The 26263-nt window shown below is 42.0% G+C and overlaps 1 protein-coding gene across 1 annotated transcript in view; it reads left to right on the top strand.

Moving 5' to 3' along the window:
- tmem132e (transmembrane protein 132E) overlaps nucleotides 1-26263 on the top strand; it is a 167574-nt gene that overhangs the window by 99867 nt on the left and 41444 nt on the right. The window contains exons 4-5 of the mRNA XM_056284913.1: nucleotides 4592-4784; nucleotides 24354-24497. Of these exons, the coding sequence (XP_056140888.1) occupies nucleotides 4592-4784; nucleotides 24354-24497 (337 nt within the window). The remainder of the gene's footprint in view (nucleotides 1-4591; nucleotides 4785-24353; nucleotides 24498-26263) is intronic.

Here is a 26263-nt window from a genome sequence, read left to right as displayed (position 1 = left end):
GCAAACCGTACCGATTCTTCAGATAAAAGCCATGGATTACTTTTAGTCAGTTGATAATGTTCCAGCTTTTCTCAAAATGACTGGATCCTGAAGAAACACAAGTGGATGGGATTTTGTCAAAATGTCCTCCAAAAAGAAGGAATGTCAAGTTCCTGCTCAGCCTTTGTCCATGCTGGATGGAAAAAACTGTTGGCTAATCTGTGTGTGTGCAAATGAGTGACTTTGTCAATCAATTTTGGAAATTAGTAGTTTAAGATTTGCTTTTAATGAAAAGAGCAATACAGATAAAATACATTATTATTATTGTTGTTGTTTTTGTTGTTGTTGTTATTAATAATAATAATAAATAATAGCCTCCTAATACATTTCAAAGAATATGATTTATAGCAGTTGAGAAGTGCTTTTTTTTATATTTCCAAATATATACTTGGGCGGCACGATGGCCCTGTGGTTAACGCTGTCACCTCACAGCAAGAAGGTCCTGGGTTTGAGCCCCAGAGTAGTCCAACCTTGGTGGGTTATCCCGGGTCGTCCTCTGTGTGGAGTTTGCATGTTCTCCCTGTGTCTGCGTGGGTTTCCTCTGGGGGCTCCAGTTTCCTCCCACAGTCCAAAGACATGTAGGTCAGGTAAATTGGCCATACTAAATTGTCCCTAGGTATGAATGGGTGTGTGTGTGTGTGTGTGTGTGTGTGTGTGTGTGTGTGTGTGTGTCGGCCCTGTGATAGTCTGGCGGCCTGTCCAGGGTGTCTCCATGACTGCTGGGATAGGCTCCAGCATCCCAGCGACCCTGAGAGCAGGATAAGCGGTTCAGATAATGGATGGAATACGTATATGCTTTGTATCACTCTAGTAATGGCTTGAAAATGTAAGTCATTTATTGAATCTTGAGAGCAACAATCGGTTTGATTAAAGCTACAAGAACTTGGCCTCTTCTAAGTCGCCATTGCCTTTTTCATATGCAACTGGCTGCTATGGTGAAGAAACATAAAGGACAGCTATTTGCATACAAATCTTTAGAATATCTTTTAAAAACCCCTGCTTGGTAAACTGTTATCCTACTCCAGTTTTTCAATAAAATTTGAGTACGCTGAATAACAGGTTCGATATTTTTTTCTGCATCATATTATCTAGTTGTGATGTGTTTGTTACCAGACAAGACAAGACGAGTATTAAAGGTCAGTTGGTTCTGATGTTGTTGAGAGGGGTATTCCTTCTGATTTGTCCGATTTGATTTTATACCCCGAAATCAATGATAACTTGTCAGTTACAGAGCATATTTCTGGGACAGCTACTTGTGGGTCAACTTCTACTAATAGCAAGTAATCTACACAAGTGAATTTTGTGTTAATTGTCGCCTTGCTCTTACACTTTATGTGTTGGGTGTTGTTCCAAGAGGCTCAAACATGAGGACAAAGATGTGGGGGGAGACTGGACTTGTATTTTTTTTGTGAATTTTCTTAAGTGAGAATTGTGCTGATGTGGAGCTATTACAGTCCTGGGTTCGAACCCCAGGTCATCCTCTGTGTGGAGCTTGCATGTTCTTCCCGTGTCTGCGTGGGTTTCCTGCGGGTGCTCCAGTTCCCACCATCAAAAAGACATACATATTGGGGTTGATACTCCTGCCTGTGCCCCTGACCAATGGAAAGAAGAACTGGAGTTGGTCCCCGGTGCTGCAGTTGCCCACTGCTCCTATACAACACGATGGGTTAAATGCAGAGAACACATTTCATTTTAACCATACAATGACAAAATAAAGTGGCTTTCGTTCTTTCTTCTGTCACAGATGCTACTGGATTATTGCACACTAATTTGATCCATTTGGAAAAAAAATTGGACCAAGCCAAATTTTTTGGACGTGCAAAAGAGATATCCCTATTGCACCCTATAGAAGGCCCTCTCCCATCAGGGGAGAGGACACAGGATGGAGCTCAGCCTCATCCTTAGCTCTCTGCATCAAGTGAAGCTGTACTCTTAAATTGTCAGCAGGGCTCCTATCCTGAATAAAGCCTTCTTGATCCAGGTGCACCAGAGAAGGAAGTAGGGTCTCCACTTGCTTAGATTGTAATTTGGCGAATATGACATCTTCAACACTACCCAGCGATATCAATCTGTAGCTACCATGGTAGTGAGGGTTCTTCCCCTTTTATCTGTATCACAGCAAGAGTGAAGCATCTCTCACTTTCTGGAAGTCTTCCCTTTTTCAGTGCATCCTGGCACACAACTACTAGTGTTGGAATTAAAATATATAAATATTTATATAGCTGCTCCGGTTTCCTCCCACTGTCCAAAGTCATGTAGGTCAGGTGAATCGGCCGTACTAGATTGTTCCTAGATGTGTGTGCGTGTGCGTGTGCGTTAGCCCTGTGATGGCGTGGCAGGCTGTCCAGGGTGTCTCCCCGCCTGCTGCCCAATGGCTACTGGGATAGGGTCCAGCATCACCGTGACCCCGACTGGGATAAGCGGCTTGGATAAAGGATGGATGGATGTTTTAGGCTTGACATTTTGTAACTTTGTGTTAGCAATTCATGGAAGCAAAATAAAGATACCCAATCTTTATCCTGGGTATCCTTTCCATGTGGAGAGGAGACAAAAGGCCAGCAATCACACTACTTAAAATAAATAATTTATTTTTCCAGAAGCAGACCTATAGTCCCCTCAGTGAGTCGATTGTTTTTTTGAGAGCACGGATAACACAAAGTTTTGTAATCCGTGTTCTCAAACTGTGCACTTGGCACTAAGAGAAAAGGGAGGGAGCCGCAAGACCCTGCCCATGGTATCTGTTATATGGATAATTCATGGGGTAGCCCAGTTGGAGGATGCAGGGTTGCTGTAATACAACCCTAAAAACTGTCGTCTTTCGAATAATAATCCAATGCATAGTGCATCAGGGGGGAAAGGGAGGGAAAATGCTTTTGCCGTGCATAGATGTGGGCCTGTAAGAAATAGATAAAAAATAGGTTGTCATATTTCAATGTTTTGAGCAGTTTAGTTTGTTCAGCCCCAGGTTGTCAGTAAATATTGTTGCATAAAGCGAGCTTCCTTTCTCCTGTACATGGATAATGAGGGGGATGCTGCCCACAAGGGTGGGGTTCTCCACAACCTTGAAAATAAATTTGAAAAGTTTGACAAATGGACATTTCAGTGTGTGTGTGTGTGTGTGTGTGTGTGTGTAGGGAGTAGAAGGAGGTGGCACAGCATACAAGGCTGTGGTGCATTGCGCTCCCAGTGAGACAGTCTGACAGGTAGTGGAGTCGTTATATATTGCCTTCTATCTGTCAGGAAGTCTGGGATCTGCCAGCAGATAGGGAGAGCAATGCTGTAGCACTTTTCTAAAGCACACAAAGTAGTGGTTCAAAATTAAGACAAACAAGACACAGAGACAAGGTTACACATGAACAAGATTCCAAAAAAAACAAAAACAAATAATATAGCCGTTAGGGCGGGGATGGAGAAACAGTTCCTAGATACATCTAGCGGTGTGCATATGCATGCGTGAATGTGTGTGTGTGTGTGTGTGTGTGTGTGTGTGTATCAATATCACAACTTAAGGTGAGGTTAAGTTGAAGCAAGAGGTGGGGATTATGGTATCAAACCTCTTTTGGTTTAAGGGAAAGGTGTACGATTGTAGAGGTGTCTGGGTGACGTGGTGGTCCATTGCCTATCAACATGGGGATCGCCAGTTCGAATCCCCGTGTTACCTCTGGCTTGGTTGTGCATCCCTGCAGACACAGTTGGCCGTGTCTGCGGGTGGGAAGCCGGACGTGGGTATGTGTCCTGGTCGCTGCACTAGCGCCTCCTCTGGTCAGTCAGGGCGCCTGTTTGGGGGGGAGGAGGAACTGGGGAGAATAGCGTGATCCTCCAACGTGCTACGTCCCCCTGGCGAAACTCCTCACTGTCAGGTGAAAAGAAGCGGCTGGCGACTCCACATGTATCAGAGGAGGCATGTGGTAGTCTGCAGCCCTCCCCGGCTCAGCAGAGGGGGTGGAGCAGCGACCGGGACAGCTCGGAAGAGTGACGTAATTTGCCAGATACAATTGGGGAGAAAAAGGTGGGGGGGTTACTATATATCATCAATACAATGTCCGCCTTGTCTCACTTGAATGTAGAGCAGTGAAATAAGAGTTGCCATTTACACTTTCTCCGAAGCACTAGATCACAATGGTTATGTTGATTACAACAAGTTAGTTAAAACAAATTGAAACACAACTAGAAAAATTATGGAAATAATGTAATTAAATGTGAATTAAATGAGTGTGGGCATAATTGAAAAGCTATGTTTTCTGCTGCTGTTTGTTAAATAAATACTTAGCCTCACTCTAATGCCTTTAGTGGGGCTGATTCCCATTATTATCATAATGAATAAAAACAATTTTTCTCATGAGTGACTTAAGTAATAAAAAACAGCTACAGAGGACTGTGTTTCTGAAAGTTCTGCAGTCCTGAACACTATTCAGTTATCAAAAACAAGTGCATGCTAAAGCAGATTTCGGTGTTGTGTCCCCACAGTAATTTTCATGAACATCTTGCTGTAATTGGCATTTGTTTTTCAGCTGTTTTTTTCTTTTTCTTTCTATCTATCTATCCTTGGCAGGGATATATTGGGCAATGTGGAGGTGATGCAGCTGGATTTCGAGATGGAGAACTTCACCAGCCTGTCAGTGACAAGGAGGATTAACTGGAACATTGACTATAAGGGACAGAATCCACCTCCTGACTCCGAGAAGGTTGTGACAGAGCTGACTGTGGTCCAGAGGGACATTCAGGCCATCATACCCCTATCTATGGTGAGTTGTGAAGCCACCGAAAATCTTTTTAACAGGGACACGTTTTCTGCAGCATTAGAGCTGTTTCTTTAAGTGGCATTTTAATCAATCCTGAAATTGCAGTTTACCTTGTAAGGAACGACAGACTCTGAACCACCAGTTTCCCAAATTTTTTCTTGTATTTCATCCACGCTTGCACTCTGTAATGACATGCTGGTTGTTGAGAAAGCACAGAGCACTTAAAGATCTATTAGTCAAGCGTGGTGACAGTTACGGCGATTTGTAAACAAACTACAGGAGCTAAAGTCAAGTCAAGCCAAACTTAATTTATATAGCACATTTCATGCACAGGACAACACAGTGTGCTTTACATAAAATGACAATACAATTGCAACTCAATCTTAAAAGTGCAAATGCAGAAAATAAATATGCAGATCAGCAGGTGTTAGTACAGAATATACAAATATCAAAATATTCAGGGCAAACACACACACCAAGAACTTAGCTGTAGGCTGTTTTGAAAAGTAAGGTTTTTAACCTGCTTTTAAATGTGTCCAGTGTGGGGGCCTCTCTCAGGTCCTCAGGCAGGTTGTTCCATCTACTTGAGGCGTAAACACAAAACGCAGCTTCCCCTGCTCTAGACCTAACATGAGAGATGGTTAAAAGACCACTGCCATTGGACCTGAGAGTTCTTGCTGGTTTGTAAGTAATTACCATGTCTTTTACATAGCGTGGTGCAAGGCCATTTAGTGCTTTGTATATAATTAACAGAATTTTAAAATCGATTCTAGTTTTGACAGGGAGCCAATGCAGAGATCTAAGAACAGGTGTAATGTGCTCATACGTTTTAGTTCCGGTGAGAACACGTGCTGCCACATTTTGAATTAACTCTAGTTGGCGCACAACTGATTTTGGGAGGCCGGTGAATAGTCCATTACAGGGATTGATTCAAAACAAAAGACGCCTGAATCCTTCAGTCAAGTTCTTCCTGGTGGTCTCATGTCACTTACTTGGAGAAGTTGAGACCGATGGAAAAGGTCAAACTCATTGGGACATTTGATTTCATCACATGCCAATTATTCCCCCCATGGGCCAACCGAATCAGAGGCCTTGGGACTCCGATTTATGAAAAATTGTGAATTCGAGACTCAGTCAACATTTGTAGTTGAATATATTTGTTCTTGTTTCTTTCTCATTAAATTGGCCAGCACGTGCATACCACTTTTGGTGAGAAAGTAAATCAATGGTCAAAGTTCGCTGCTTAAGACTTGTCTGCTTAAGCAAGAAACGTAAGCTGGTAATGTGATGTTGTGATGGTGACTGATTTTTTTTCTTTTCTTTTTTTTTACAAAAATCACATTAAGAACTCAGTGAAACCATTGAAACATACATTAAGGTAAAGAGGTTGATTGTTGGCTGGTGGATTTGTTTACTTATACGGAAGTTTCAGTGAGCTAATTACCAGCTGATGTTTCACAAAAAGTAGTTACAATCTTTTCTCAAGATATTTCAGATATTCAGACATTTTAGATTTTTATATAATATTATCCCCCCTGCTGCCCAATGACTGCTGGGATAGGCTCCAGCATCCCCGCGACCCTGAGAGCAGGATAAGCAGTTTGGATAATGGATGGATGGAATGGATGGATTATTGATATAATTGTCTTTATACAACAGTAAAATGTTGGTAAGATTGGATAGTATTAAACAGTTTAGCACTAAACGAGTGCCAGATTTGTATGGCTATTAAATACATTTAATGTTCAGTTAAAAAAAACTTTCTTCATCCCTGAGGTGGAATTGATTATATGATTACACATATAATCATCATCATCATCATCATCATCATCACATATAATATCACCAGTACAAAGTGCTAAATGGTGGAGGGTTCATGTTAATATATTTAAAGTAATGACTTTCATGATAATTAAGCTGGAGGGCTTTTACAGTAAAATTATCTGTTGTTGCAACTGCTATTTGTGTGACATGTTTTTTAAGCAACACACCTTACTCTTTATCGCTTCTTGCATTGCAAATAACTTTACACTTGCAGCCATACTAACATGTACCCTGGCTTTACCAAATGACAGAAGCTAGGCAGGTATGGGCTTGGCTAGTACTTGGGTGGGAGACCTCCCGGGAAAACTTGGTTGCTGCCGGAAGTGGTATTGTTGGGCCAGTAGGAGGCAGTCTTCCCTCTGGTCCTCATAAAAACAACAAATATCAAATCCCAATGCCCCAGTGCAGTGACGGGGACACTGTGCTGTAGGAGATGCCATCCTTCAGATGAGACGTTAAACCGAGGTCCTGACTCACAGTGGTCATTAAAGATCTCATGGTACTTATCGCAAAGTGTAGGGGGTTCCCCAGTGTACTGGGGAAATTCCCAACCTGGTTGTCTCCATCTGGCCTTCTAATCATCCCCCCATGTAATTGGCTCAACGATTCCTCCATCTCCACCTCAAGCTTATGTGTGGTAGCATTCTGGCACAAAATGGCTGCTGTGTATCACCCATGTGGGTGCTACACATTGGTGGTGGTTGAAGTGAGTTACCCCTTTCAATGTGAAGTGCTTTGGGTGACTAGAAAAGTGCTATATAAATATTATTATTATTATTATTATTATTATTATATTTTGCAGCTTTCACCATACCACCAAACTTCCTTCCATAAATAATATTCTCACCTGCCCCTAGACTGTTTTCTCCCTTCTCTGGGGACTGAAGAACACTTAAAGGCAACGCCGTTAAAGGGGGAAATATAATGAAGACAGCAACTCTTGAAAGCAGAGTTTAAATTAAACATGGGTGCTGTTGACTGTGATGTCCAGAATGAGGTTAAATTTTGTCAAATGACAATGACTGGGAGCGGCTCATGTGCTTCTTGTGCCACGTAAATGCCACAGTTGGGACTAAGCCTCATGTAGTAATTAAATGTCTAGAGTAATGTATGAGCAGTATCATCAGTCTCCATTGTGGGATGCATGAGGTTGAGCTTTTCCTTCATTACTAGTACAATAGATTTCACTCCCAATTCATTCACATCAGCACTGGAAGGCAAATTTCCATAATGATGTCTCCGTGGTGATGCTCATCAGCGGTTTCACATGGAAATGGGCTTAGGAGACTACACAAATACCGCACATACATTGTTGTGCCACAGAAAGGAGGAGCAATGACAATGAAATACAGCGCTGTGTGTGATAGGCAAATTCAAAGATTCAGAGGGCACCAATGAGATTTATTTTCTAAAAAGCCAGATGACGGGCATATCAATAAGTGCCTCCCTCCTCCTCCCCCTTTTCCATAGACACATTAAGTCCCGTGATATGTGTGAATATGATTTATCCATGTACTTTAAACGTGGCAGGAAATGACAAAGGAGAAATCCTTATTTGTTGCTTTATTTATGTATTTATCTATTTATTGGTGTGTCTTGTAAAAGAAGTACCACAAAGACAAATGCTGAAATGGATTTCTGAGAAATGTTGAAGCACTGGGTCAGTTTCCTTATTTTGTGGTAATCAGATGTCAAAGGATCGTCAAATTCTCTAGTTTTTTTTAATTGTTATTATTATTTTAGTGGCGCTCAGTTGTTGAGATTATGAATGTATAAAGATAGTCATGACTAACAATTGATCAGATGAAAAGGGAGGGGGGGGGGGCTCCAATCAAAATAAATGCAACCTCTGCTGAATAGACTGATTTGTCAAAAAGTGCAATGTGATAGATGCCTGAGATCTAGAGAAATAAGGAGAAATATATTCATGTTCGGATGATCCGCTGTGGCGACCCCTAACGGGAGCAGCCAAAAGTAGTAGTAATAGTAGATATTCATGTATAGGCAACGTCTCGCGAAGCAACTTGGATTTTGTTGTATTTTCTTCAAGCTGAATTTGTATCAAACCTTTGCTTTGTGACTGAATAGATTGAAGCTCATTTGAAAGCAAAAAGTTAAAGTTGAATTAGTCTCGGTAGTGTAGTGGTCTATTCCTTTGCCTTCCAACATAGGGATTGCCTGTTCGAATCCCCGTGTTACATCTGCCTTGGTCGGGCGTCCCTACAGACACAATTGGCCGTGTCTGCGGGTGAGAAGCCGTATGTGGTTATGTGTCCTGGTCACTGCACTAGTGTCTCCTCTGGTTGGTCGGGGCGCCTGTTTGGGGGGGAGGGGGAACTGGGGGGAATAACGTGATCTTCCCATGTGCTACGTCCTCCTGGTGAAACTCTTCACTATCAGGTGAAAAGAAGCGGTTGGCAATGCCACATGTATCAGAGGAGGCATGTGGTAGTGTGCAGCCCTCCCCGGATCGGCAGAGAGGGTGGAGCAGTGACTGGGACGGCTCAGAAGAGTGGGATAATTGGCCAGGTACAACTGGGGAGGAAAAGGGGGGGGGAAAGTTGAAGTTGGATGTCCATTGCTCTGTGAGAAAGGGACAAAAATGAGTGACAACACTGTTTGTCATTACATTTTGTCACATACCACTTTTTAGTGTTCCAAGTCCAAAGGACACCTGTAGGTAGGCCACATAAAATGCCCATTACCAACGTTATAACATCTACTGAATGTAGCTGATGCCGTTATATCTGATATGGTATGTAATATTTAGATCAGACACTATGACCTCATTCATTTGTTTTTGGCGTGGGGATATCTGACTTTTTAAAAAGAGGCAGGATAAAGGCTGGGGAGTGTTTTACCTGCCAAGCAAGGATATGAAGAGAGACTAAGAAAGGTCCTCAGCCAACAACCCCTCAGTGCAGAAAGGCTTTTAGGAAATAAGCACCCGGAATGGCTGCCACATCCCATTATTTAAGTTAACACCATTAAACCATCAACTATAAAAACTTAACTGTGCACATATGATTACGCACTTGGACATTGTGATGACCACGATGATTTCACTTGCAAGACGAATACTTGTGAGCATTGTAATTCTATGATATGTGTCCCCCTCAATCAATAAATGTGATGGAGATGGTTAACATGTCATTACTAAATCCTGACCCAGCAGATTGAGATGTGAGTGATGACTGGAGTCTTATTATGAAGCACAGTATTAGCTTTTGTAAATTCCTGTGACACCCCCTTTCTGCTGTAGGAAAAAAAAAATTTAATGCATGATTTGCAAGGAGGTTAAAACTAAGGTCAGCCCTGTAAAGTGTACGGTAACTGATATTTTAGCAAGAATTACTTCAAAATGTGTGCCGATTGTATGTTGACTAACAGATTAATGGTCTCTCCTTTTTCTTTTTGCTTACATTTTGTTATCATTGAATTATTGATTTTAGTTAGCAGTCCAATCATTGTGTGTGCTGGAGCCCTCTTGGAATTGTTTTATTCTTTTTTTATTATAGTTATTGGGAATCCAAGCACAAAGTTATTGAACTCTAACCCTAACCCTTCCTCTGCCCTGAAAGTATGTGGTCCTCAGAGACCATAAAAGCTTCACAACCGAACCTGGCAGATTTAGACTTTCACTCACTACTCGGGGAAACAAGAGCTACATTATCGTCATTATTATCCACATGGTGGCACTAAAACAAGCAATATGTCCAATTTATTACTCTCAAGTTTCAAATATGTTGGATTTTTTGCCATTTTTATTGTTTTTATTTTTTCACATCTGTTCCATTGTCGCTCTACCTAGGCCATTCATCCAATTCACACAAAAGGTCATCTGGACCATCTTGGTGCATTTTCCATAAAACTTTATCAACAGATAATTGAAAGGCCAAACGATTGGACCATTATCTACCAATTAACTTTGAAGAAAACATGGGCTAACACAAATCTGTCCGTAACTCATTGACCATACAGACATGTTGTCCTTGACCTCTGTTGTCATGAGGAACTTTTAAACTTCCAGTTCACCTCAACATCTTCAAGACCACCTGTATGCTTGTGTAGCCCACAGATTTATGAAACATAGAGACAATATGTGCCTGTACTTCATCCCATGTATCATCAGTGCCTGGAAACTCGTGCAAGGACACTGCAGACTACAGCTCTGCAGTTAACCCCATCTAACTGGAGCTCCTGCAGGCTAATCCAGTCTTTCAATGAATCACCAGCAAAAATCAGAAACGCTGACTCTCAGCGCTGTTTCACCATAGGGATGCATGTTTTGTTCTCACTGTGCTGCTTCTGCACAAACCACTGTGCCCCTAAGGACCCCTCTGGAAAGGTCCAGAGGTTTGTGGATAAAAAGAAACCCTAACTGACCCCAACTGCAATGACGAGAAGTCAAAATCTGGATTTGAGGTTAAGGAGCTATCTCCCCAGTGCTGTCAAAACAACCCAGAGCTTGATCCTGATGAAGACAGTGGAAATGATTTTGGACTTGGGGAGTATGCCGGCAAGATAACTGCTGACCCTCCCTATTTGGTGTCCTCGCTTCCGGGAAGCCAAGTAGAGCCATAAAAACTAAAACACCCAGGCACTAAAATAACTTAATCCTGAATGGTGGCACTCATCAATAACTGAACAGCATCCCCCTTGTTCCATCTCCTCTCTCTCTCTCTCTCTCTTTCCTTATCTTACTGTATTAGCATTGACATTAAAACCTTACTGCTGGCATTAAGCACCTACTGTGGTTATTATTTCATCAGTTATTTATACTCAACCTCATACCAACTGTAAATTACCTGGCATTTACAGCTAGATCATACTATATTATAAAACTAAATTTACCTGTGTAAATGTCTTCTAATGTTTACCATTAACAGCCCAACATCCTGTATGTGTAGTATGTGTATCATATAGCAAAGACCACACTGATGTCAACATTTTGTTTTTAATTGACCTTTTATACACCGTTTCCTTTTTTAGTCCCCCTACCTAAATTTTCAGTAATCTTTTTTTTTTGGGGGGCGGGGGGTTTACCCTTTTTCTCCCCAATTGTATCCAACCAATTACCCCACTCTTCCGAGCCGTCCAGGTCACTGCTCTCACCCCCTCTTCCGATCCGGGGAGGACTGCTGACTACCACGTGCTTCCTCCGATACATGTAGAGTCGCCAGCCGCTTCTTTTCACCTGACAGTGAGGCATTTTGCCAGGGGGACGTAGTGCGTGGGAAGATCACGCTATTCCTTCCAGTCCCCCCCCCCACCGAACAGGCACCCTGATCGACCAGAGGAGGTGCTAGTGTAGCGACCAGGACACATACCCACATCCGGCTTCTCAACCGCAGACATAGCCAATTGTGTCTGCAGGGATGCCCGACCAAGTCAGAGGTAACACGGGGATTCGAACCGGCGATACATTTTTAGTAATCTTGTCATCATGACATCACACATCAAGTGAAGCTCTTTTCTTTGCTAAAGCTAGCACGCCTATTCAGTAAGCAACCCGTACTGCCTGAAGAGGTCTATCTGGTTTGTGGTGATCAGGCTTATAGCTGTTTCCTCTTATGGTTTATATGCAGCTCAGGGAGAGATCAAGTCACTCTCTACTGTGTTAGAACGTCACATGAACATCTCTACAGCTGCCGTCACGACCACGGCGAGACGCTTCGATGATGTTGGATGTGTAGCAACTGAAAATAGGATGGCATTATATCTTCTGTTAGCCTCACACGGTGGTGTATGTAAGATGATCTCCACTGAATGCCGTGCAAATGTTACTAGCAATGATGCTGAAATATCAGAATTGAAACGTGATACTGAACAAGGGTGTTCGGCCCCTTGGTATCTGTGGGTGCGTCATTTATGGGTACCCTGATTTTGGGTAGCCTTCTGTTTTTTTGTTATTGTTTTATTTGTATAATTTGGGTGATCCATAAATATTGTATTAAGACTGTACTTAATGCTGTACAAGTTAGATATTCTGATCCCTGGGTCCCACCATATAATTGTGATGATGATGATGGTAATGAGGATTTTAGCAAGCGTCTGCAGTCACCTCACTTGATAGAGTAGTTCCCCCAGATCCCTTCCTTTATTTAGAGTTATTTTTTTCTTTTCCTTTCCTTATGTTAAACCTGCATGGTGGCCCAGTGGTTAGCGCGGTCGCCTCACAGCAAGAAGGTCCTGGGTTCGAGCCCCGGGGTAGTCCAACCTTGGTGGGTCATCCCGGGTCATCCTCTCTCCGTGTCTGCGTGGGTTTCCTCCGGGGGCTCTGGTTTCCTCCCACAGTCCAAAAGACATGTAGGTCAGGTGAATTGGCCGTACTAAATTGTCCCTAGGTGTGTGTGTGTGTGTGTGTGTGTGTGTGTGTGTGTGTGTGTGTGTGTGTGTGTGTGTGTGTGTGTGTGTGTGTTGGCCCTGTGATGGCCTGTCAAGGGTGTCTCCTTGCCTGCCGCCCAAGGACTGCTGGAATAGGCTCCAGCATCCCCGCGACCCTGAGAGCAGGATAAGCAGTTAAGATGATGGATGGATTGATGGAAAACTTACCACTGTGTGACTGTTTTTTGCTATGCTCTTGTCCAATACCTAGAAGATATTTTTTTATTGTTATTATTATTTATTCATATTGTTGAGAACATGGAACTGAACACTGGCATCCCTTTCTCTAGTGGTTCCTTGCTACAGTAGTCTCTAAACATGGTCTAAACCCTGAAATATTATAAGAAATGGCATGTACGAAGCAATTTTAGGCTGTTACCTACAGTTCAAAAAAGACTGTATCTGAAGGCACAAATCCCTTTATTTTCTTTTAAGGTAGGATGTCACTGTGAGGATAGTTACATGTCAGTCAAACAGCACTTTTGAGCTTCTGGTGAAAGAATAGCTTGATAAAAGATTGCAATGCATTTCCAGAATCCGTAGGAACAGATGTGTGTTGAGTTGTGTTGTGTTGTGTTGTGTTGTGTTGTGTGTGTGTGTGTGTGTGTGTGTGTGTGTGTGTGTGTGTGTGTGTGTGTGTGTGTGTGTGTGAGTGAGTGGCCTCAAAAACACTAATGCATTTATTGTTGTGTAAAGATTGAACCACATATTAGGTTCTGGCGTACATTCCTAACTCTGACTTAATGAAGATTCTTTAAAGAGTGCATGTCACCTAGGAGTTGACCTATTGATCAATTTGGAGTGGGAGGGAAGTCCCCAAATCATGATGAATTTACACTGTGAAAGGTGAAAGTGTTTCAAGTGAATGTGGTTAAATCAAACCCCAGGCTTGTCTAGTGCACAGTTAGCATCAAACCATTGAAGCTTTCTTTCATGGGTTGTCCTTGTCAGTTATAGAGAAGGTAGCTGAATAGGAGAGGAAACAGGGAAGATTACACTATACAGTATATTTGAAGGTACAGTAGATTTTTGACTCCTTTATGAATGCTGTTTTCAGTGTTGAAGCCTCATGGATTTGAGTTGCGCTCTATTTTTATTTTTTTTCTTTATGTGTACATGCATCAATACATGCATACACACAACACAGACCAGGAAGAAGATTAACTGTTACTTTATTACATGAAACCACTAAAAAAGGGTAGGTTCTGCAAAGAACAGTTGGGTTTCATGTGCTAACTAATCTTGACTCAAGACAATGAGAATTTAACCCCTGGGGCCAGTTCCGACATAACTGCAGAAAAATTGATTACGTATCATCATCAGATAACAAGCATCTGGTTCAAAAATGTAGGGAAGGGTACTGTAAGAACAACAATTAGATTAGAAAAACAATAGTCAACAATGAAGAACATGTCTTATAGTGTAGAGACAGATTCCAATTATAGACACATACATCTTAGAATAACAGTTGACAGTACTTATAGGTTGTGACAATAAAATACAATTCTCAAAATGTGAATACATTCTAGTTTAAATGTATACCTATGGGCTTTGGAGACAAACAATTTCAGGTTACGTCACTGGGTTTAAGTACACCTGTAAATTAAATCATCAGTCTTTCTAAAAAAAAATTAAATCTGTGAAACAGGTGGAAAAAGTGTTTTGCTTGATGAAAAAAAATTCTAAGATAATTTTTCTAAGTTAATTTTTTTCATCTTTGAAAAAATTTGATTTTTTTTAATCAGGGTCGTTTTTCCAAGTGTTTGCTGTTGTAATACTCATTTTGGCCACAGGAGGCTGAAGCGCAGCACTACCTCGTGTTCTTACTAGGACTAAAAGGATTCGTATTTTCTTCCAGATACTTTCTCCATGCACTCTAAAGACAAGGTACATATATTATGTGTTATCAAGCTATGTAACTTTACTATCAAGTCTTTCTTTTTGGCTAAAAATTTATTTTAAGCACAGCTAATCTAGCATTAGCTATACTGTCTGTGAATGTTCTCATTCATCCAGGTCATGGTTATCCAAAGGAGTTGAATCAAGTGCTGTTCCTTTTCTCCTCCTCTGAGGAGAAGAGGAACAGAAGGAATAGCACAGTCATCCCGTATGTTTCTGGGGTCTCCGATAAACTCAGGAGAATTTTCAACAAACACCGCATCCCGGTATACTTCAAACCCAGCAACACACTCCGACAAAGACTGGTTCATCCCAGAGACCGTGTACCACACACCCAAAAAAGCAATCTGGTGTATGCTGTACAATGCAATGAGGGTTGTACTGACCTGTACATAGGAGAAACCAAACAACCACTACACAAACGGATGGCCCAACACAGAAGGGCAAACTCCTCAGGACAAGACTCAGCAGTCTATCTACACCTAAAGGAGAAGACACACTCCTTCGAGGACAGCAACGTACACATTTTGGACAGAGAAGATAGATGGTTTGAAAGAGGGGTGAAGGAAGCCATCTATGCGAAACTGGAAAAACCATCCCTCAACAGAGGAGGAGGTCTGAGACACCACCTATCTCCCACTTACAATGCCGTCCTTTCATCTCTACCCAGGAGACTCAAGAAGCCTAGCCTCCAAGAACAACAGTCGGTCACTAACGGCTCCAATGACTCTCGTGACGACTGAACAATGAAGTCGAAACGAACCCCCCCCCCCAACGACCGTCGCTGCTAAACAAATGCAAATCAATAGCTCCGATGGCGACGGGCGCGGCCAAACATCGGAGCGCAGGAGAGCCACGCATATCAATAGTTCCGATAACGACGGGCGCGGCCAAACATCGGTACACAAAAGAGCCACTCATATCTATGGCTCTGTTAGCGACGGGCGTTGGTAAACATCGGGACACAAAGAGCCATGGACATCTATAGCTCTAACAACGACTCCAAGAGGATAAATTCTGAGTCTCATCACCAGCCAGTCAGACTAGCTCGGTCTAGTCAGAAAGGCTCAGACTAGCTTCGTCTAGTCAGAAAGGCACGAACTGAGGAAGCCTCTTGGATGAGAGGCGAAACGTCTTCACGGATATATACCAAGTCCAGTTGCACTTGATTCAACTCGTTTGGATTAGCTATACTGATGTTAGCCGTTAGCCAACTAGCTAGCGAGTGAAATACAGTCATATATCTTAGTTTGTAGCTGTTGGTTAGCCAGGAACAATATGTTACCACATTTAGGCGAAGGAGAGGGGAAAGGCATGTCCAGAGGCAGCAGGAGAGGAAGAAGGGTAGGAGTGTAAAGGTGAGTAGAAACTTTGAATGTTGGCATTATGGCTGGTGAAGGGAGAGAGCTGGCTGATATGATGGAGAGACAGAAGGTAGCTATACTGTGTGTGAAAGAGATCAGGCGGAAGGGGAGTAAGGCAAGGAGCATCAGAGGTGGGTTCAAACTCTTCTTCCATGGTGCAGATGAGAGGAGAAATGGGGTAGGGTTAAACCTAAAGGAAAACTATGTCAAGAGCGTGCTGGAGGTGAAGAGTGTGTCGGACAGAGTGATGAGTATGAAGCTGGAAATCGAAGGTGTGATGATGAATGTTATCAGCGCATATGCTCCGTAATTTGGATGTGAGATGGAAGAGAAAGATGAATTCTGGAGTGAGTTGGATGAAATGGTGGAGAGTGTACCCAAGGAGGAGAGAGTGGTGATTGGAGCGGACTTCAACGGGCATGTTGGTGAAGGGAATGGGGGCAATGAAGAGGTAATGGGTAGGTATGGTGTCAAGGAGACGAATGTGGAAGGACAGATGGTGGTGGATTTTGTGAAAAGGATGGAAATGGCTGTGGTGAATACATATTTCAAGAAGAGTGAGGAACACAGGGTGGCGTATAAGAGTGGAGTAAAGTGCACACAAGTGGACTATATCTTATGCAGGAGATGCGATCTGAACAAGATTGGAGACTGCAAGGTGGTGACATGGGAGAGTATAGCTAGGCAGCATCGGATGGTGGTCCGTAGGATGACTTTGGAGATCAAGAAAAGGGAGAGAGTGAAGGCAAAGTCAAGGATCAAATGGTGGAAGTTGCAAAAGGAAGACTGCTGCGTGGAGTTCAGGGAGGAGTTAAGACAGACACTGGGTGGTAGTGAAGAGCTGCCGGATGGCTGGGCAACCACTGCAGAAATAGAGAGGGAGACAGCTAGGAAGGTACTTGGTGTGTCATCTGGGCAGAGGAAGGAAGACAAGGAGACTTGGTGGTGGAATGAAGAAGTACAGGAGAGTTTACAGAGGAAGAGGTTGGCGAAGAAGAAGTGGGATAGTTAGAGAGATGAAGTGGACAGGAGTACAAGTAGATGCAGCATAAGGCGATGAGAGTGGTAGCAAAGGAAAAGGTGTATGGCGAGTTTTATGAGAGGTTGGACACTAAGGAAGGAGAAAAGGACTTGTACCGATTGGCTAGACAGAGGGAACGAGCTGGGAAGGATGTGCAGCAGGTTAAGGCGATGAAGGCTAGCAATGGAAATGTGCTGACAAGCAAGGAGAATGTGTTGAGAAGGTGAAAGGAGTACTTTGAGGGGCTAATGAATGAAGAAAATGAGAGCGAGAAGGTTGGATGATATGTTGATAGTGAATTAGGAAGTGCAGTGGATTAGCAAGAATGAAGTGAGGGCAGCTATGAAGAGGATGAAGAGTGGAAAGGCAGTTGGTCAAGATGACATACCTGTGGAGGCATAGAGAAGTTTAGGAGAGATGGCAGTGGAGATTTTAACTAGATTGTTTTACACAATCTTGGAAAGTGAGAGGATGCCTGAGGAAGAAGTATACTCGTACCAATATTCAAGAATAAGGGTTATGTGCAGAGCTGCTGTAGTAACTACAGAGATATAAAGTTGATCGGCCACAGCATGTATATATGGGAAAGAGCTAGGTTAAGAGGAGAGGTGATAATTAGCGAGAAGCTAATCATCAGTTTCATGCCAAGAAACAGCACTACAGATGCAGTGTTTGCCTTGAGAATGTATGTAAAAGTGGTGCAGGATATGTATGAGGGCAGTGTGACAGTGATGAGGTGTGCAGTGGGAATGATGGATGGGTTCAAGGTGGAGGTGGGATTGCATCAAGGATCGGCTCTGAGCCCTTTCGTGTTTACAATGGTGATAGATTGATGGATGAGATCAGACAGGAGTCTCCATGGCCTATAATGTTTGCGGAGGATGACATTGTGATCTGTAGTGAGAGTAGGGAGCAGGTTGAGGAGAGCCTGGAGAGGTGGAGGTGTGCACTGGAGAAAAGAGGGATGCAAGTCAGTGGGAGTATATATGTGTGAAGGAGAGGGAGGACAATAGAATAGTGAGGATGCAATGAGTAGAGGTGAAGAAGATGGATGAGTTTAAATACTTTGGGTCAACTGTTCAAAGTAATGGGAGTGCGGAAGAGAGGTGAAGAAGAGAGTGCAGGCAGGATGGAGTGGATGGAGAAGAGTGTCAGGAGGGATTTGCGACAGAAGGGTACCAGCAAGAGTTAAAAGGAAGGTGTACACGATGGCAGTGAGACCATGTTGTATGGTTTGGAGATGGTGGCACTGACGAAAAGACAGGAGCTGGAGGTGGCAGAGTTGAAGATGCTAAGATTTTCATTGGGAGTGACGAAGAAGGACAGGATTTGAAATGAGTGTATTAAAGAGGCAGCTTGGATGGCTTGGAGACAAAGCACGTCTGCACGTTTACTTTCTCAATGTAGTCTTGTCAATGAAACCCCACATAATTACCTGAGTTCTATCAGTTAACTTGACTTCAGCTGCAATCTGTGGACTTGACAATTGCATAAAAATGATTTAACGAGTTAGCATAAATTAGAATGGAGAAGGTTTGAAAATAATGATAAAATAAAAGATACTTAATATGCCCTATTAGATCTGCAATGTGAAGTTTATTTTGGGGTTATAGCATGACAGGCCTGGCATACCATGACATGATAGGCCACTGTCATGGTTCATATTACTTTTAGAAATGTGGTACAGTTTGTGTTGCGACTTGCATGTCTGAGCAGATTCATTCATATTTTAATTAATTTTTGGGACCTGTTTAGTCCTGTGCGGTGTCATGGGTGGCTAGAGCCAAAGTTTTAGATTTAGTTTTAGATCAGGGAATTTCACATGTGAAGAAACCATGGATTTGTTGGCCACAACACCTGAATGCTGACATTTAGCAGCACTCCTAAGCCAAGGGCTTTTTTTTATGCTGTGCTTCTCTTGTTGCAGTTACTTGGCTGTTGTTTGGCCTTTACTAATGACAATGACTTAATGAAATGCAGAAAAAAATATTTTTTGAGCATTTTTTCTCAAAATGTTGACTTATTGTCAAAATATATCAACATTAACTCTGAAATACTGCTGCTTTATTCATTTTAGAATGACTATGAAAAGATATTTTGATCTTTTTTTAATTTAAAAAAAAAAAATTCTTGGTGATCTTGACACTGCTGCAGACTACAGTTGCGAATGTTAGCTTAAACTCATTGGCACAAAGGACTACACTGATATTAATTGTGTTATTATGCCATGTTAGTGATAGGTGTGCAAATGAAAGTTTATGTAATTCAGCTTGGGCATGTGAAGAATGCATTCCTAAGCGCACACTATATAAACAATATGATCACACACATCTTTAACATCCTGCAGAGGTAGTTTGGGTGATGGAATATTTAATGGATCTTGGAGGAGTTCACGTCTGTCTTTAGCTGTCTGGTTGTGATTTCATCACCGGATACTCTGTGAGATACTCTTAGGTCTAAGAGCATAGGCGGTGCTAGGGCATCAGCTATGGGGAAGCTAAATTTCCTAGGATTTTCATAAAACAAACTTAGCTTAACCCAACAGCTATAGTCAGGCGGCTTAGCAAAATGATGGGGACACAGCGGACAAAAGCACCAAATTTTTTCCACATGCTCTCCATCACCATAGCTTTCAATTTTTGATGGGAGCCACTTCATCAAGATGGCGGATGGCGGCCATCAAGTAAAATCTATAGGTGCCAATATCTCAGCTTCCAAGCCACTTAGAAGGTCAATCCTGATGTCAAAATATACATTTTCTGGGTCAACAAATGTATTAAAGCTATTGAGAATATCAATAGGTGACTGTTTTTTCTGATATTAGATCATTTAGTTCATTCTGGCACTATATCTACACAATTATGTACATTATACACAACATATTTTTGTAACACACAGCGTGAGCATTCCAGTAGACAATAAGGTAAGTAAAGTTAGCCATTTAATCTTATATAGGAAATTAGCTTCCATGATCAAGCATGGGATGGATGTACAGTGTGAAGCCACACAGTTTCTGAATCCAGGACAGATCCCAGTAATGGCTGTGGATGCACCACTGTACGCACTGGCCAAATCTGTTCAGTGGAACTGGCCTCAAACACATGGGGAAGACAAATGTGTAGTCATGTTTGGTGGTCTCCATATTGAAATGGCAATGTGGAAGACACATGGCGACTACTTGGAGGCCTCTGGATGGACCACTGCACTGATTGAGGCTGGCATTGCATCCTCTGGCACAGCCGAATCCTTCCTCAAAGCATCCCACCTCACTAGGACAAGACATGCCCACCAAGTGAGCGCTCTGGCATTGGCGAAGCTGCAGCAGGATGCCTTCTTGGACATGCTGACTGAGGGACCACATGATGAGAAGACCAAAGAAGCTTAGAGACAAGATATGATCACCAAGAGTCCAGCATTCCAGTACTGGGATACCATCCTCAACATGGAAATTCTGGGTCTGATATGTGTGCGGGCCCACAGAGAACAGGATTTCCCCCTCTATGTGGAGTCACCGATGTCAGCATGGGTGGCTTGGAATTCCTACCCCAAGGTCAAGCAGGCCTTCAACTACATGGCAGCGAATCCGCACATTCCCGTGACCATAGATGCCCAACACTTTCGACTTCTGGAGCGCTACACAGTTGTCCTTTACGACAAGACAAGTGATTTGGAATCTGTCAATGAAGCACGGAGAGAGTTGTTCTGCCAGAAGAACAAAACGATGGAACACACTCCACCAATGCAAGATTCACTGCTGCAGCATGTGAAGTGAGTTGCTTACCAGTCTGGGATCTGGGCGACATCTGAGCTGGCCCAGCAGCTGACACCCAGTCCAGAAGGATGGGGATGGACACTGGATGGAGACAGCCAGGTCTGACTTCCTGTGTGGAGCATTCTACCAATGGCGTCAAAAGCCTGCAGTGAACTAGTCAAGTGCAGTTGTCAAAGCACAAGTGGTTGTGGTGCAAGGTGCTCATGCAAGAAGGCACACTGGAATTGCACAGATCTTTGCAGTTGTAAATGTGACATCATTTGAATATACTTTATCTTAGAATATTATATATTATCTTAGTGAAGATAATAAAGTTCAATTCAATTCATGCATGTTGTCAGTTTTTCAGTGTAGATGTATATGACCTATATTAATGTATGTCTGACCGTTTAGGAACTGAGTTGAAAATTATGTAAATACATTGTCAGAATGAACATATTTATTTGATCTTGGCACAAATAATCATCTAGTGATATTCTCAATAGCTTTAATGTATTCATTGACCCAGAAAATTTATATTTTGACACCAAGATTGACCTTCTAAGTGGCTTGGAAGCTGAGATATTGGCACTTTAAGATTTTACATGGCGGAAATTCCAAGATGGCCACCATCCGCCATCTTGATGAAGTGGCTCCCATCAAAAATTGAAAGCTATGGTGATGGAGAGCATGTGGAAAAAATTTGGTGCTTTTGTCCGGCATGTCCCCATCCTTCTCAAATCTGTTCCTAAGCCACCTGACTACTAGACTGGCACTTACAAAAAAGAAAGTCCTCATCTTGCTAAAATTCGATTCAGTGAACCTTATTTAACTGTGGGGATTTGACTCAAAATTACAATCAAATTTCCTATTAGGCCTATACGTTATTATCACTGGTGTGATCAAACTGAGATGGCACAGCAGAATAATTCCATTCATTCCATTCATTTCTGATTCAATGCTCTGTGATTCCCTTACCTGGATTATTGAGCATGCATGAAGACAATTCCATTCAGTCTTCACACAGATTAACATTCATTTATCCTGAGGTCAATTTGCCTTTACCAATCAGAGATGTTTGGTTTGTTACTCTTTAAGAGGATCACAGTCATACATCTCAGAATGAAAAGGGTGTTTGCGTGCACCTATAATCTGTGGCTGGTAGACAGAGGATCTCAAACCCGCAGTTATTATAACCTTTGGTCACACTTTATTTGAAGGGGTGTAAATAAGACTGAAATGATACCATCATAACCACAATATGATACCTGTCATGAACATGAAGGAATTTTTATGAATGTTTATGAGTCTCATTCAATCAATTCTGTCATTTTTAATACAAAGTTGACATTGTTTGAGATGTCTTTGTTTGTTGTAGCAACCCGAGTGGGACCAAGTCGCTCATTTTGATATATGTCATATGTCTGTAGCTCAAAAAAGGACATCTCAAACATTGTTAATTTTGCATTAAAATGACATAATTGACTGAATGACACGTAATGACAACAGTCATAAACATTCATAAAGAGTCCCTCACGTTCATGACAAGTGTAATGTCATGGTTCTGATGATGTCATGTCAGTCTTACGCGCACCCCTTCAAATAAAGTGTTACCTATCCTTTTTTATTTTACCAACACATTATAGATATAACTCATAGTGAGTTGAAAATGAAAATAATCATAACTTTTCCACCTTAACGACTAGGGTATTAAAAGTATCTAGCAGTACACCAGATACAAAGCGAAACAAGCATGAAATGAACAGCTGTGCGAGTGTAAGCACATATTATTGTATGCTAGGATAGTCTACATTGGTTGGTATTGAAATAAAATGAGCAGAAATAAATTTCATAACAAAAACGTTCAAAAAACAATACTTATAATTGTTTCCCCCTTTTTCTCCCCAATTGTATCCGGCCAATTACCCCACTCTTCCGAGCCATCCCAGTTGCTGCTCCACCCCCTCTGCCGATCCGGGGAGGGCTGCAGACTACCACATGCCTCCTCCGATACATGTGGAGTCGCCAGCCACTTCTTTTCACCTGACAGTGAGGAGTTTCACCAGGGGGATGTAGCAAGTGGGAGGATCACACTATTCCCCCCAGTTCCCCCTCTCCCCTGAACAGGTGCCCCGACCGACCAGAGGAGGCGCTAATGCAGCGATCAGGACACATACCCACATCTGACTTATCACACGCCCGACTAAGCCGGAGGTAACACGGGGATTGGAATCAGCAATCCCCGTGTTAGTAGGCAACAGAATAGACTTCTATGCTACCCGGACGCCTATACATTTTGAAATAATAATGATTATAATGTCCCTGCTTCTGAACATTCATCATGTATCTTTCCCTGATATAATTTTTTTTTCCGGGATAATGTCAGGCTTCTCCTAGCCTCTTAATTGTCTTATCTGTTCAGTAGCAATAAACCTATTACTGATGCAGCTGCAACAGATTTTTTATTTTGAAAATGTAAGTGGTTAGTTCACTCGCCCAAGTATTTTTTAATTAGTTTAAACAGTAGGAAAGCTGAGATGGAGACACGGGACAAAAATATCCTGGTGGGATTCAATCTTCGACCAGCAGGCATATACATGTGACTACAGAAAAGACAGACATAAATTCCTGCCTATTTTCTTCCCGTGTTGTTTGCTGTACCTTATTTTGGCGGGTATAATTTTTCAGTGTTACTCAGTGTTACCTTGCTGTCAAAACTTACTTTTCAGCCTTCTAGTGGTGAGGTGGGTGTAATTCACATAAATTAAACAATCTGTCATGTAAGGTGCCACTTCAATTATCTCTGTGACAAACTTGTTCTCACCATTTCCTGGTCCTCTCACATTCAAGTAGGCTTTCTACATATGTACTTACACTACATTAACACAAGTATTTATATCAGATCCCATGCTGTTGGTGAGTTTACTTCCCTTTATAAAGCTTGTAGTTTGAGCTTCATAACAAGGTGAAATTCAGGTGAAAGATAGGACAACCAATAAAGTGTCTTGCATTGGGATAACGATTCATCATTACTTTCATGCAGTTATTCCCTTTTGCCCTCATTTCAGTTACTTCCGATTGATCATTGGAAGGTTTAAAGGACAGCTGATGGAATAGTGTGGTTGAATTGGATAATTCAGTTGATAAAATCAATAAGAGAAGGATCTCAGCAAATTGATATATAGTCTACCACCTAGGGCACTACCAGGATGTTAGACCCCTGATGGAAATAGATTTTTAATGGTTTCGAAATGGTGAAATGCTAAGGACAAGCTCTCTGTTACAGAAACGGTTTCATAATTAACCATCTCTTTTTGTCTCTGTAGGATACTGAGATCATTAACACTGCCATTCTGACTGGGCGCACCGTGGCCATCCCCGTCAAGATGGTTTCGATAGAGATGAATGGAGCAGTCACCGACATCTCAGCCTTCGTACAATGCAAGTCCTCAAATGAAGACATTGTCAAGGTACAGTAAAACTGACTCACCTGAATCTATACAAGCCTGGGGCATGATGTCAATTTAGAAAATGGAGCCCCTCTGCTACTCCCCTAATACTGTAAGTGGCCCAGCGCCACAGACAAAACCTCATGAAAGCATAAAAACTTCATTACATGCTGGCTCATAGGTGCTGCTGATTCAATTCCTTTCTTATGTCCCAGATGAATCAATGGATGTTCATTCTCAAATGCTACATGAAAATCAATAGGGCTGCAAAGCAGCAGTAATGGCTCCATAACAGTTATTTTGAAACACTACCCCTACTCTTGGTTTATAGGTGAGACACCTTGTCCCCCACAGAGTTCTGCTGCATGATCCAGCGCAAAGCCTACCATGTATTATTTTTTTGTTTTTTTTATTCACTTTGCCAAGTTAGATGGCTGCAGGCAGAGATATGACACTCGTGTCCTGGGATGCATAACAATCAACACACAACCACTCTGGCCCATGGGGAATGCAAGTTTGTGAATACAATATCAACTCCCATTTGTTGATTAAATAAATTAAAGGGGATCACAACAATTTGCAGAGCACATTAGCGGATGTGATTACACTATTATTATTCTCTCAACTCAATTACAGTCATAATAGATTGGATTATAGGCAGAATACACAATAATATAGTTAATATAGTTCAAGGTAGCAATGCAGTAGAATGCATTTTGCTATGATTTGATTAGCGGTGACGATGTGAAAAAGACAGGTTGAAGCTCTCAAACTGCACCTCGCTTCATTTCTTTTTCAATTAATGTCTTTGCTTTTTCATCAGAAAATATTTATTTATTTATTTTCATCATACTGCATAGGGCTGAGCTGAACGCTTCAGAGCTGTGAAGCTTAACTCATTGGATTTGGTTTTGGATCCAAATTCCATTTTAGATAGTTTTTTTTCCAGGCAAATTATCAATATTAATTTGCTTGAATAAAAATGTCATGCTATGATACAGGCAGATGTACTACCCTGCTGTATACCTATGCTTTGCAGAGCTTAATCTCATGCCATGGCATCATATATTGACGCTTTGTACGCTTTGGCATCTGTTTGACACACGGTGGTTTAACTACCACTTAATCGTAACACCAAACTTGACTACCTAACCCGTATGTTAATATTAATGTATGATAACCTGTATGATGATATAATATACATATTCATACATCAGGGTGAGAGTTTAACATTGTAGCCTATGGAACAACCGGCACATGTAATACAGACGTTGAAGTGGACCTTGCAAATCATTATATATGTATGCAATATACGAGGCCAAGGGATGAGAATGCGGTGGTTTGCAATGGCTGACCTTGCTATACATGAGGATGTAGTGGATAGCACAATCTTAAAACAGAATAAGTGTTCGGGACCGGTTTATTTTTAAAAAAAAAATTTTAAGATGAAGAATGACTCATGAGTGGGTTCTCTATACCACGGCATCTTCTATTGATGCTGTGACACATTTTTTAACCCGATCTTACACAATCAACACAAAGAACCATTGCCATCATACATACACAAGTTGTTGCAGTACTGGGATTCTTGGTTATTGGCACATTCCCAAGAGATTATTCTGATATGTTGCACCTGCCTGTGAGCCATATGCTCCCAAACATGTTAACTATCCCTAATAGTATTGGGTGTCCGGGTAGCGTAGCAGTCTATTCCATTGCCTACCAACACGGGGATCACGGGTTCGAATCCCCGTGTTACCTCCAGCTTGGTCAGGCGTCCCTACAGA

This window comes from Lampris incognitus, chromosome 8, assembly GCF_029633865.1.
Source record: "Lampris incognitus isolate fLamInc1 chromosome 8, fLamInc1.hap2, whole genome shotgun sequence".
NCBI classification, from domain to species: domain Eukaryota; kingdom Metazoa; phylum Chordata; class Actinopteri; order Lampriformes; family Lampridae; genus Lampris; species Lampris incognitus.
The sequence above is the reverse complement of the archived record's forward strand: the minus strand, read 5'-3'. Positions and strand labels throughout refer to the sequence as shown.